This window comes from Rhinopithecus roxellana, chromosome 16, assembly GCF_007565055.1.
Source record: "Rhinopithecus roxellana isolate Shanxi Qingling chromosome 16, ASM756505v1, whole genome shotgun sequence".
Lineage (NCBI taxonomy): Eukaryota > Metazoa > Chordata > Mammalia > Primates > Cercopithecidae > Rhinopithecus > Rhinopithecus roxellana.
The window spans coordinates 91,200,044-91,214,175 of record NC_044564.1 but is presented as its reverse complement, the minus strand read 5'-3'; the positions used below and the strand labels follow the sequence as shown (position 1 = coordinate 91,214,175).

At 37.1% G+C, this 14,132-nt stretch overlaps 1 protein-coding gene across 2 annotated transcripts in view; it reads right to left on the bottom strand.

Moving 5' to 3' along the window:
* The window catches only part of LOC104669120 (DNA excision repair protein ERCC-6-like 2), a 99,032-nt gene that overhangs the window by 65,373 nt on the left and 19,527 nt on the right, over nucleotides 1-14,132 (bottom strand). For both annotated transcript variants that reach the window (XM_030919409.1, XM_030919410.1), the window contains one exon: nucleotides 4,166-4,261. In XM_030919409.1, the coding sequence (XP_030775269.1) occupies nucleotides 4,166-4,261 (96 nt within the window). The remainder of the gene's footprint in view (nucleotides 1-4,165; nucleotides 4,262-14,132) is intronic.

The following is a 14,132-nucleotide window of genomic DNA, read 5'->3' as shown; positions in this document are numbered from 1 at the left end:
CCACAGGCGCACACCACCACACCTGACTAATCTTAGTAGAGATGGGGTTTGACCATGTTGGCCAGGCTGGTCTTGATCTCCTGACCTCAAGTGATCCACCCGCCTTGGCCTCCCAAAATGTTGGGATTACAGGTATAAGCCATTGTGCCCAATGTCATTAAAGTTTTATCATGACATTGTAACAATTCAGTCACATCATCAGGCTTTGTTTCTAATTCTAGTTCTCTATTTCCACCACATCTGGAATTACTTCCTCTACTAAAGTCGACCTCCTCAAAATCATCCATGAGGGTTGGAATCAACTTCTTCCAAACTCCTGTTTGATATTTTGACCTCTTCTCATGAATCACAAATATTCTTAAATGGTATCTAGAATAGTGAATCCTTTCCAGAAGGTTTTCAATAGACTTTGACCAGATCCATCAGAGGAATCACTACATATGACCGCTTATAGCCTTACAAATTGTATTCCTTAGTAAGAGTTGAAAGTCAAAAGTACAACTTGATCCATGGGCTGCAGAATGGATGTTGTGTTATTGTATAAACAACATTACTCTCCTTGTATATCTCCATCAGAACACTTGGGTGACTACGGGCATTGTCAATAAGCAGTAATATTTGGAAAGAAATCATTTTTTTTCTGAGCAGTAGGTCTCAACAGTGGGATTAAAATATTCGGTAAACCATCCTGTAAAGAGATATGCTATTACCCAGGCTTTGTTGTTCCATTTATAAAGCCCAGGCAGAGTAGAGTTAGCATTACTTTTAAAGCCCCTAAGATTTTCAGAATGATAAATGAGCACTGGCTTCCATTTAAAGCCACCAGCTGCATTAGTCTCTAACAAGAGAGTCAGCCTATCTTTTGAAGCCAGGTATTGACTTCTCCTCTTTAGTGACTACAGTTCTCAATGACATCTTCTTCCAATATAAGGTTGTTTTGTTCTCATTGAAAGTCTGTTTAATGTAGGTACCTTAATTTGCTGCAGTTTTTCTACATCAGCACTTGCTGTTTCACCTTGCACTTTTTTGTTATAGAGGTGGCTGCTTTCCTTAAACATCATGAACCAATCCCTGCAGCTTCAAACTTTTCTTCTGCTACTTCCTTGTGTCTCTCAGCCTTCGAAGAACTGAGGTGTTTTAGAGCCTTGCTCTGGATTAGGTTTTGGTTTAACGGAATGCTGTGGTTGGTGTGATCTTTGATCCAGACCACTATAACTTTCTTTGTATCAGCAATGAGGCTGTTTGGTGCTCTTGTCATTCATGTGTTCACTGGAGTAGCACTTTTAATTTCCTTCAAGAACTTTTCCTTTGCATTCACAACTTGGCCAACTATTAGGTACAAGAAGCCTAGCTTTTGGTCCACCTTGGCTTTCAGCATGTCCTCCTCACTAAACTTAATCATTTTTAGCTTTTGATGTAAAGTGACAGACATGCAACTCTTCCTTTCACTTGACCACTTAAAGGCCATTGCAGAGTTATTAATTGGCCTAATTTAAATACTGTGTCTCAGGGAAGAGAGAGGCCTAAGGGAGGGAATGAGACAGGGGAATGGCCAGTAAGCGGAGTAGTCAGAACACACACAACATCTACCAATTAAGTTCATCGTCTTATGAGGGCATGGTTCATGGAACTCCAAAACAAATACAATAGCAACTTCAAAGATCAGTAATCACAGATCACCATCACAGATGTGATAATGAAAAACTTACATTCTCACAGAGACACAAGTGGCATAGAGACACAAGTGAGCATATGCCATTGGAAAAATGGTGCTGGAAGACTTGCTTGACTCAGGATCTCTACAAACCTTTCATTTGTAAATAAGGCAATTATCTGTGAAGCCCAATAAAGTGAAGTGCAATAAAATGAGATGTGTCTGTATACAGTTATTAAATTATGGTAGATAACTTTTATTTAAGTAATTTATATACTTATTTAGCCTCGTTGATTTATTATTATTTATTATTCTTTTTGAGACGGAGTCTCACTCTGTCGCCCAGGCTGGAGTGCAGTGACGCAATCTTTGATCACTGCAAGCTCCGCCTCCTGGGTTCATGCCCTTCTCCTGCCTCAGCCGCCCGAGTAGCTGGGACTACGCTGGGACTACAGGCGCCCGCCACCACACCCGGCTAATTTTTTGTATTTTTAGTAGAGATGGGGTTTCACCATGTTAGCCAGGATTGTTACCATCTCCCTGCTTTGAATTTTTAATCTTATTTTCAACTTTCTGTGTCTTTTTTATTTACATACATGTTTCATAATAAGCATAAACCTGAGTCTAATTTTTCCTTTCTGCCAGCCCCACTTTTTTCATTCTTTCTAAAAAGAGTCTCAACATATTAATATTTATGTTTGGATTTACTTCTGACACTTCATTGGTCATGCTTTCTGAGTTTCCCCCATCTTCCCAACACAACGATGTATTTCCTATCAAGTACTAAAATAATTACATTTTCTTGGTAATCTTATTTCTTGTGCAAGCTTTACACCTAATATCCAGTGTTTTTCAAAGTGGAGCTGAGAACCAATTGTATCATAATCACCTTGGGTAGTTTTTAAAATTAATTGTGGCAAAACACACATCACATGATTTACCATTTTAGCTATTTTTAAGAATACAGTTCAACGGTAATAAATTTGGTTTTCTAGCCATCGTCACTATCCATTGCTACAATTTTTTAAATTATCCTAAACTGAAATTCCATACCCATTACACAATACTTCCCCATTCCTCCCTATCCTTATCCCCTAATAAGCACTGTTCCACTTTCTATCTCTATGGATTTGACTATTCCAGGTATTGCGTAAAAGTAGAGTCATACAGTATTTGTCCTTTCATAGCTGGCTTATTTCATGTAGCATAATGTCTTCAAGGTTTGTCTATGTTGTAGCAATGAGCAGAATTTCATTTCTTTTTAAGGCTGAATAGTATTCCATTTTATGTGTATGTCATATTTTGTTTATCCATTCATCCATCGATGGACACCTGAGTTGCTTCCACGTTTTAGCTATTGTGAATATAGGTGCTACGAACATGAGTGTACAAATATCTCTTCAGTCTCTGCTTTCAATTCCTTTTGGTTTATACCCAGAGTGGAAGTGTAATTGCTGGATCTTGTGGTAATTTTATGTTTAAGTTTTTGAGGAACCACCATGCAGTTTTCCACAGCAGCTGTGCCACTTGACACTTCCATCCACAATGCACAAGGGTTCTAATTTCTCCATATCCTCAACTAGGACTTGTTGTTTTCCATTGTTGCTTTTATTTTTACAACAGTCATCCCAATGTGTGTGAAGTTGTATCTCATTATATGTTGTATAATGGCATCCTATTCTTATTTTATTCCCTTCAATGTCTGTTTTCACCTTTGTCCTTTGCTTTCTTGCTAGGCTAGCTTTATTAAAATGTTTCATAATTCTTCATTTCCCATTCATAATTAAAATGATGACTAGGTGAATCACTGGAAAGCCGGTCTGTGTTTTCACACAGGTAACACGTGTATTTCCCCTTTTCATGTCCTAGGGAGATCTGGAAGTACTACAGGCTTTGCTCTGGCTTTATGATCTGGTTCCAACACCCATTCTAGGAAGCTTTCTATAGTCAGATTCCCCATTTATTTATAAAATGTGTAAAATTATTCTTTCAGCTTTAATCAAAGAGTACCTGTTACAGCCAAACTCTCTGTAAAGTAGGGTGTGGGAGGGGAATTTGTATTAGAGTCAGGACATTATCAGTTTTCCAGAAGGATGCACTCTGTCTACTCCCACATACTGTAGTTGCAACCCCATGCTTAAAATTTCTGTATTCTTTCCTGTAGACTTTGTAGTATTTCTCTGCTGATATCCTGATCACAGATTCTACTTGCTTTTTATCTTCCAGGAGTTTCTCAAAACTTCTAATCTACTAGTATAGAACTATCCTATTTTCCTGCAGTATTAGGAATTTACATTTCTGTCATATTAACAGGATTCTGAGATGGATGAAAAATAAATGGCTATTTTTGGACTGTTATTTGGCTTGAGAAGGTCAGGATTATCTTAAATATACGTTTTTACAAGTTTTCCCCTTTCTTCTCATCATAGTCATAGTATAAGCAACCTTAAAAGTTCAAGAGTATTTTTAGATTAAGTTCGCAGATCACTTTAAATTTTGTCAGTATTATACCTGTCAATGGCTTGAAGATCATTGGCTGGATTCCAAGTAGGATCAAATAATACAACAACATTGGCACCGACAAAATTGAGGCCTAGTCCACCAGCCCTGGAGGAAAGAGAAAAAAAAAAAGCACATTAGAACAGCAAAAACTGATTGTGCTATAACTCAACTGTGCCAGGTTTCTATAGCCAAAACAGTACAATATCTCATTAATTTCATCAAAGTAAGGTGGTGATTAAAATACAAATATGCCACAAATAAAATATTTAAGGCACAATTTTATTTCTACCACTCTAGAAAATCCCTTAGAAACTGACCATTAGAGGCCATGTAAATAGGTTGTGCTGGTTTTTACTTTTTTGTGATACTCAAATACTGTTTCTGCAAGATTTTCCTAACATAATTTTTAAAAAGTGTTAGTACATTCTAGCTAAATAAAGTAATATATACATTTAAAAACTCAATTCAGGAATAGATGCACATCTTCTTCTTCCACTAAGTGCAGCTAAAACTCTGGATATTACACAGAAAATAAACGTAAAACTCTGAAAGGTACGGAGAAGACAGGCAGGCTAGGGACTACAAGGCCTAAGGAACGGCATGACAGTGAAAGCTTAGCTTTCCTTTTTGCTTAAGATACCACAGGCTGGGTTCTTAACATATCCCAAGCTGTCGGAAATGTCAAAAGTCACAGACAAAAAAAAAAAAAAAAAAACAACTAAAAAAAAAAATCCCAAAAAGAGCCTTTTCCCTTTAGCCAAAGAACCAGGAAAGGTATAGCCTTGAAAGGCAGAAAAATGTGAGACAATAACCACTCTACTCCTGCCAAACACCAAGGAACAATCTGTGACCCCATCCCTACCTTAGTCACCAAAGGATGAATGAGTATGCTCGACTTCTACTCTTGCCTGGCTATCATGAGACACTACCATGGATTCCTGCTAGGGTGGTGTCACAGAAGCATGAGTGAGGAGCCAGAGCTTTCATTTTCTGCCCAATGATACCAGGGTCTCCCTTCATGGTGTCAGGGGACGCCAGGTGGGACCAGTAGTAAAGCACTTCCCTCTCAGGCTATCAGCAGAGACCAAATATGGAACCTGGCTTTCCACCCCTACTTGGCTGCCATGGTGTCAGAGGAGGTATACTAAAATGGAAGATTTAAATCAGATGCAGAGTCTCATAACACAATACTCAAAATGTCCAAGATACGACGATACAATTAAAAAAATCACTTATACCAAGAACCAGGAAAATTACAGCCTGAATAAGACTGAGATGAATCAGATGTTAGAATTACCTGATAAGAATTTTAACAAAGTCATCAAAAAAATGTTTCAACAATTACAAACATGCTTGAAACAAACAAAAAATTGAGTCTCAGCAAAAAAAAAAAGGATATAAAGAGCAAAATACAAATTTTGGAATGGAAAATAGCTGAAATACAGAACTTGCCAAATGGGCTCAATACTACAGTGGAAAAGACAAAAGACAGAATCAAGAACCAATATCAATTACGAAATGTGAACAACAGAGAGAAACATCAGAAACCATGGAGATCAGAAGAAAGTGGCATATCTTTCAAGTGCTGAAAGAAAGGAACTGTCAACCCAGAATTCTATACTCAGTGAAAATATCCTTCAGAAAGGGAAGGGAGATATGACATTCTTAGACTAAGGAAAACTAAGAGCACCTGTTACCAGCAGACTTAACCTAAAAGACTGGTGGCTAGAAAGTTCATAAGGAAGAGAAAAAAAGATAGCAGAAGAAGGCTTGGAACTACAGAAAGGAAAGAGGAAGATCAGAATAGGTTAAAATAGGGGTGAATATAAATACTACTTTATTTCTCATGAGTTTCATAAATCACTTTCATGGTTAAAGGAAAACTGCAACACAATCTGATATGCTGCTTAAGGTATGTGGAGGAAATATCTAAGACAATTATATCTTAAAAGTGGAGTAGGAAAAGAAGCTTAAATGTAAGTAAAATTTCTATATGTCATTCAAACTAGTAAACCTGTTTATCAGTAGACTGTGAGAAGTTACTATGTACAATGTAATACCCAGAGCAACCACCAGGAAGCTACACAAAGCAATATACTAAAAAACATAGACAAAACAAATACATAAACAAATACAGAATCCTAAAAAAAAGTCTAAATAAGAGAAACAGTGGAACTAGAAATAGGAGATAAAAATATAAAAGTTAAATAAAAAATATAAATAATTACCTTCAATATAATGGCCCAAATACACCATTTAAAATCATAAGATTGGCAAGGTAGATTGAAAAAACAATATGCTCTCCACAAAAAAAAAAAAAAAAAACCACTTTAAATATGATGACATAGCTAGGTTGAGAGTGAAAGGATGATAAAAGATAAACCAGGCAATTATTAATGAAAAAAGCAAAACTGGCTATATTAACATCAGCCCAAGTATATGTCAGAGCAAAGAAAGTTACTAGTGAAAACAGGGACAATGCATAAGGACAAAAAGATCATCTGCCAAAACACCAAACAGCACCAGAACAGCAGAGCTGAAAAATACATGAAGTCAAATTAATCAAGCTGAAAAGAGAAACAGACAAATGCACAATTATAGTTGAGGATTTCAACATCCCACATTCAGCAACTGGTAGAACTCCTAGAGAGAAAACTGGCAAGGATAGAAAAGAACAAAATGGCCCACCAACAGGATCTAAACGACATATACAGAAAACTCCACCTAGAACAGCACGATACACACACTTTTTTTTTCCTGGTTCCTATAGAACATTCACCAAGGTAGATCAAATCCTGGGCCATAAAACAAACCTCAACAAACTTAAAAGAATTGAAATTAAACGGATATATACTGAGTATAACGGTATTATACTGAGTATGTTCTCTAACAGTAATGGAATCAAACTAGCAACACATTTCAGGAGGACGGCAAAAAAAAATTCCAAACACTTAGAAATTGAACAACATACATCTAAACAGCTCATGAGTCAAACAAAATCTGAAATCCCAAAAAATTGTGAAAAAAAATACAAGGAGAAATAAATGATAATGTAACACAAATGAAAACACAACATATGAAAACATGCAGGGCTTAGGAAAATTTATAACACTAAATGCTTATATTAGAAAAAAGCTAAAGGTCTCAAACCAATCATCTGAAGTCCTCCCTTTAAAAAACCAGAAAGCCAGGCGCGGTGGCTCAAGCCTGTAATCCCAGCACTTTGGGAGGCCGAGACGGGTGGATCACGAGGTCAGGAGATCGAGACCATCCTGGCTAACACGGTGAAACCCCGTCTCTACTAAAAATACAAAAACTAGCCGGGCGCGGTGGCGGCGCCTGTAGTCCCAGCTCCTCGGGAGGCTGAGGCAGGAGAATGGCGTAAACCCGGGAGGCGGAGCTTGCAGTGAGCTGAGATCTGGCCACTGTACTCCAGCCTGGGCGACAGAGCGAGACTCCGCCTCAAAAAAAAAAAAAAAATAAAAAACCAGAAAAAGCAGCAAAAAAAAGCAAGCAGAGGGAAGGAAATAACAAAAAAGCAGAATCAATAAATTGAACACAGAAAAATAATAGAGAAAAATCAATGAAAAAAAGCTGATTCGTTGCTAAACTAGCAATGACAAAGATAAAAGAAAATACAAAAATTACCAATATTAGGAATGAAGTAAGGGATATCACTACATATCCTACTGCTATTAAAAGGATAAATGAATGCTATAAAAAATTTTATGGTCATAAATTCAACAAGCTAGAAGAAAAACAATTCCTCAAAAACTGCAAACCACTGAACTCAACTAAATGAAACAGACAACCTGAATAGTCCTATAACCATTAAAGAAATTGAGTATGTATTTAAAAAACTCTTAGGGAAAAAAATAACCCCCTCCAGGCCCAGATGATTCCACTGGAGAATTTTACCATTTACAGAAGCATTAACACCAGCTTTATACAATAAGCACATGAAGAGATGTTTAATATCATTAGATATTAGGTAAATGCAAATCCAAACCACAATAACATGTCTCTACATGCCCATCAGAATGGCTAAAATAAAAAAAATAGTGATAGCAAACGTTAGTGAAAAAGGAGAGGAACTTGATCACTCACACACTGCTGTTGGGAATATAAAACCATACAGCCACTTTGGAAACAGTTTAGCAACTTCTTATAAAACAAAATATGCAACTACCACGTAATGCAGCAGTTGCACTATTTATCATTTATCCCAGAGGAACGAAAACTAATGTTCAAACAAAAATGTGTACACAAATGTTAATAGCTTTATCTGTAATAGCTGAAAACTGGAAACAACCCAGATGCCCTTCAACAGGTGAATGTTTAAACAAACTGGTATCCGTATCATGAATACTAAGAGCAATAAAAAGAAAAGAACCATTGATACATATAACAACTGGATGAATTTACAGGGAAGTATGCTGAGTGAAAAAAGCCAATCCCAAAAGGTTACATACTTTATGACTCCCTTTACGTAACGTTCTTATGTTATTCTAAATTATAGAAATGGAGAACAGATTAGTGGTTTCTAGGGCTCAGGGAGAAAGGGGAGAGAGGAAAGTAGATGTGGCTATTAAAGGACAGCATGAGGGATTCTTGTGATAGAAATCTTATGCTCTTCACCGTATCAATGTCAGTATCCTGGTTGTGATAATGTACTACCGTTTTACAAGATATTACATTGGGGAAACTGGGTAAAGAGGGCCTGGGATCACTCTGTATTATTTCTTAAAACTACTTGTGAATCTAGAAATATCTCAGAATAAAAAGTTTAATTTAAAAATATGGCGAACAATAACATCCAGATAGCCTTAACACAGAATGGATTCTTAAGTACAGATTATTTCCACACCACATGTTGATCACAATGCAGGCAGTCAGGGTGCTACTGCATATACTTCAGGCTTGTCATAGTAAATACAGAGAGCGCCAAGAGTTACAGTGCAACAGGATGCCACACGCTCTCTCTCCGAAAGGAAGAGAACAAGACGAAATAACATCAACGCTCATTTTATAACGAGCTACATCTAATACTTCCCTGGGCCCAGAGTTCTTTTTCTCCATATACTTCCTCTTTGGGCTGGTGATACCACACATATACTCACTCATCAAAGTCAAAAGCCATGCTAAGTATCATTATAGACGTTTTCTTCTCCATCACTACTTCTCTTTCCCACTAAAAGCTAACCAGTATCAAGTCCTGTCACATTTAGCTCAGAAATGTTTTTCTCTTGAGTCCCTTCTCCATTGCTGTCACCACTGCCCTTTTTAGAGCTATCAGATTGCACTTGCATGTATTACTTCATTGGCCTTCTAATTGTCCTCCCTTACTTCAGACCTTACATCCATGCCCATTCTCACATTACATAAAAATTATTTTAAGCACAGAATATACAGAACTAAGTGTACCACTCAACTGGAAAATTTTACTTTTGCAGTATAGTCCCCCAAATCCTTAACTTAATCCTTACAAGTTAATAAGTATGAAAGCATTGTACTTCAAATTACAGGGTTTGCTTAGAAAGCTGTTTGTAGTTTAAAACCCATTAATTCCTATTCATCAGAGACCAATAGGCCTCAGTGACCAGGCCTACCATCTCTGCAGCTGGTATCACACCAGTCATTCTTGATACCTATCCCACAAATGACCAAAACACTTCAAGTTACCTTCATACAATTTTCTCTGCTCTCTTATTTACCTGGCTAACTTCTCCTTGTCCTTCAAGTGTCACTAACAAAGCCTGAACTAAATCTCTCTTCTCTGTGTCTCCTCCTACCCTGCATTCACCATACTGTATTGAACTATCCTTTTACATGTTTCTGAAAAACTCCTGCACCCCTCTACTTTTTGAGTTACAAACTTTGAGAGACCTGTCACTCTCTGACAGGCCCTGTCACAGAGTGGATACTTACACTCTCTTTGTTAAACTGAGCTTCATTAAAATAACCCACGAGTTCTCCTATGGAGTCATACACCCAAGCTGTTGCCTCCACAAATCCTAAACACTAACCACGTAAGTTCTCTAGTCATTTCGGTACCTATGCTATTCTCTCTGCCTAAAATGCCCTTTGCCAAAACCTGCTTTTCCTTTTCTTTTTAACAAAATATTATCTCCAAAGAACAGTTAAAATATCACCACCCTTCCATGGGACTTTCTGATCTATCGGTTTCTTAAATGCCTACGATCTTCACACCTGACTCCGTAGAGCATGCGCCGCCCAACACTGCTCTTCAAAAGCAGAAATTCTCATCTTTTTCTTGCTGCACATTAAGGGTCCATGACAATATTAATAGTTGAACAAAAAGGTGTGAGACTGAGACAAAATAAAGCAGTAAAGGCAGATTTTAATAACCGGCATATAATATAATTCTCATTATTTATTTGAAAAGAGTTTAGAATCTCTTTCTCTTGGCGTACATAACAAAAGCAATGTCCTCATTTTTCTGGGAGAGTTGACAGTGTTTTGGGATAATGTTATGAGAGACAGAAAATGATGTTTCTTCAGATCCTCTCAGAGCTCATGATTCCTTGTGTTAAACTACCTAGAAGCACTTAATATCATCTGGAAAATTTTACTTTTGCAGTACAGTACCCCAAAACCTTAACTTAATCTTTACAAGTTAATAAGTACGAAGAAAGCATTGTAGTTCAAATGATATGGCTTGCTTAGAAAGCTGTTTGTAGTCAACTAGTGTATGATTCTGAAAGTCAAAACCAAGAACGAAGGTGTGCCTAGTATTCATGCTACAGAGTCTTTCTGCCACTTAAAATAACCCACTTTTGGAAGCCAAAAGTTTTGTCTTCATTTAACTTCACGTGTGGTTAAGGTAACAGTGAAGAGAAGTCACTAAAGATATATTTTTTGGTAGTTTTTATTATTAGTATAAAAATTACGTATTGGTTTTGCTAGATTCATTTTTCTATCAGCATACTACTCATTTCTTTTGGAATAAAATTTCTAAAGGAAACTTTTGGCAAAACTGAATGTATATAATGTTTATATACTGAGTTGAAGATTCCAGCTGCCTATATAACTTTAAATAACAATTGTGATCTTTCCATGTTTTAAACTATCTGACCTACATATCCTATATTTAATACTGTGTAAGACAACAATGATAAATTTTACATTTTTACAGAGAGAAGGCAAAACCAAAATCCAAGAACACAATGATTTTCCTTCTCTTCCTCAAGTGTTTTCCTAAGCCCAGCTGCCTTTCAGACTTTTCTGTGAGGCTTCACATTGTCATTTTCCCTCATCAGCTGCCCACATTGTATCACAAAACAACTCATACTTAGATAATGCATTACACTGGATGCTAATCATCCAGGGAAAGAAAAATGATGATAATCTTTTCTCCTACAATTTCTATCAAAAATGCAAATAAATTAACCTTTACTGAGCATCTACTATATACCAGGAACTATGCAAGGTATTTTCATATATGCTAGTTCTCTTGTTCTCAAGACTTCTTTTTTTTTTTTGAGATGGAGTCTTGCTCTGTCTTGCCCAGGCTGGAGTGCAGTGGTGCCATCTCAGCTTACTGTGGCCTCCACCTCCTGGGTTCAAACGATTCTCCCGTCTCAGCCTCCTGAGTAGCTGGGATTACAGGCATGAGAAACTGCACCTGGCTAATTTTGTATTTTTAGTAGAGACGGGGTTTCACCATGTTGGCCAGGCAGGTCTTATTAAACTCCTGACCTCAGGTGATCCACCCATTTTGGCTTTCCCAAAGTGCTGGGATTACAGGCTTGAGCCACCACACCTGGCCTGTTCTAAAGACTTCTATAAGCAAAATATCTTGATTTTTCAGGCGAGGAAATTGACAAACAGAAAAATTAATTTGTTCAAGGTCTCCTAAGTAGCAAGTGTCTCGATTCAAACCCAAATGTCCTGATTTGAAGTTCAGTGCTCAGTAGAAACTGAATTCTCTCCTTTGGAAAACGGCTTATTAGACATACCATGAAGATGTCATAGAGACTTGAACTCTAAGAGTGAGGTGGGATAGGGAGAAAGTATTAGAAAGGATTTAAAAAAATGGGTAAGTTAGGGGATTGGGTGGAATTTAGACACCAGAAAAGCAGAAAAGGAGTTAAAGGTTTATATGTCGAATAAATATAATCAACTATTCCAGCTACCTTCTTGATGGCAAGGTCAGGCATAACCATGTATGATGCCATCTCAGATGCCATAGGAGCCACAGGTAAGATCTCTACTAGTTGAGGTAGCAATCTTCCAAGACATTCTGAAGTTATAACTTCAGTCCTTGCTGAAGAAGCAAAGCTCCCATTAAAGAAGAAGAAAAAAGCCCTAGACTCTCTCTCTGCAGATGAGATAATTCTCCGTTTGATGATAATACAACTCACAAACCTCAACTTTAAAACTTGTCACTCTGTTCTTACATGGTTAATGACAAAAGGTTACTTGTTAAGCAAAAAAAAAAAAAAACTGAATATTGCTCTTTTCAAACTGAGGATTGGTATTTGAGTCACCTAATGAGTATGCAGGCTGTTTATTCCTTAGGTCTGCCACATGCTCTTCTTGTATCAAATAAGTGTATCAGAAAGTACACCTTAACTACATCTTAATGTTCTACAAACATGTCTGACGAAGTAAGTTTTATTATTATGTATTAAGTATTATAAAAGGTCAAACGAAGTATCCATTTGAACAATGCTTCTAGGAAAACCTAAATAAATATAAAGAGATACCATGTTTATGGATAGGGAGGGCAGCTTCATATCTTAAAACCTCCAATCTTCTTCAAACTTATTAATAAATTCACTGATTCTCCAAAACCAAAAAAACAAACCCCAGGAAAAATGCCAGATGATCATTCTTTAAATAAACTGAATCAAATGACTACATTGATGTCTGAATTTAACACATTGATGTTTTAAACAAAAGGTAACTCCAAAAACAAAAGAGGTCAGAAAGCAAGAAAAACTTGAGATTAAAAATGTGATGGCTGGGCTTGGTGGCTCACCCCTGTAATTCAGCACTTTGGGAGGGCGAGGCAGGTAGATCTCAAGGTCAGGAGTTCAAGACCAGCCTGGACAATATGGTCAAATCCTGTCTCTACTAAAAACACAAAATTAGCTGGGTGTGGTGGCACGTGCCTGTAGTCCCAGCTGCTCGAGAGGCTGGGGCAGGAGAATTGCTTGAAATCCGGGAGGTGGAGGTTGCAGTGAGCCGAGATTGCACCACTGTGCTACAGCCTGGGCCACAGAGTGAGATTCCGTCTTAAAAAAAAAAAGTGATCATTTCAAACAAAATAAGATCAAAAACTGACATTTCTCAGAACACAGAGCAAAAAGACAAAATCTGATAGAAAAGTTCAGAGATTTAAAGAACCAATATAGTTTGAAAGCTTGAAAGTCTGACGACCTGGCATGCAAGAGGAAGGGAGCAGAGAAAAAGGAAGGAAAAAAAGTCATTGTTAAAGAAATATAAAAAAGCATTTTCCAGAGTTGAAAAAAAAAAACATAAGCCTTCAGAATACAAGCCTACTGCACCCGGCATAAAAAATGAACGAAGATCCACACTAAGACTCAAATATCACCATGACATTTTAGAATACGGTAGATGAAGAAAAACTCTTACGAGTTCCCAAAAAGGAATGAAAATCAGATTGGCACTGCGCATCCATTTAGCCACACCACCTATCAGAAAACAATGCTGCAAGCCCTTCAAAGATCTAAGAGGAAATGATTTTTGATCCAGAATAATATAGTCCAACAAAGTATCAATTAAGTGAGAGAGCAATAAAATACATTTTCTATATTTACAGATGCATAAAATTTAATTCCTCTATATTCTGGCTTAAAAAGTTACCGGTGGATATTTCCTAGGAAAACAAAGGGGCAAGTCAAGAATAAAAACAGCATGGAACCCAGGAAAAAGATCCAATGCAGAAGAGCAGTGAAAGAAAGCTCCAACATGACAGTTCTTTATCAGG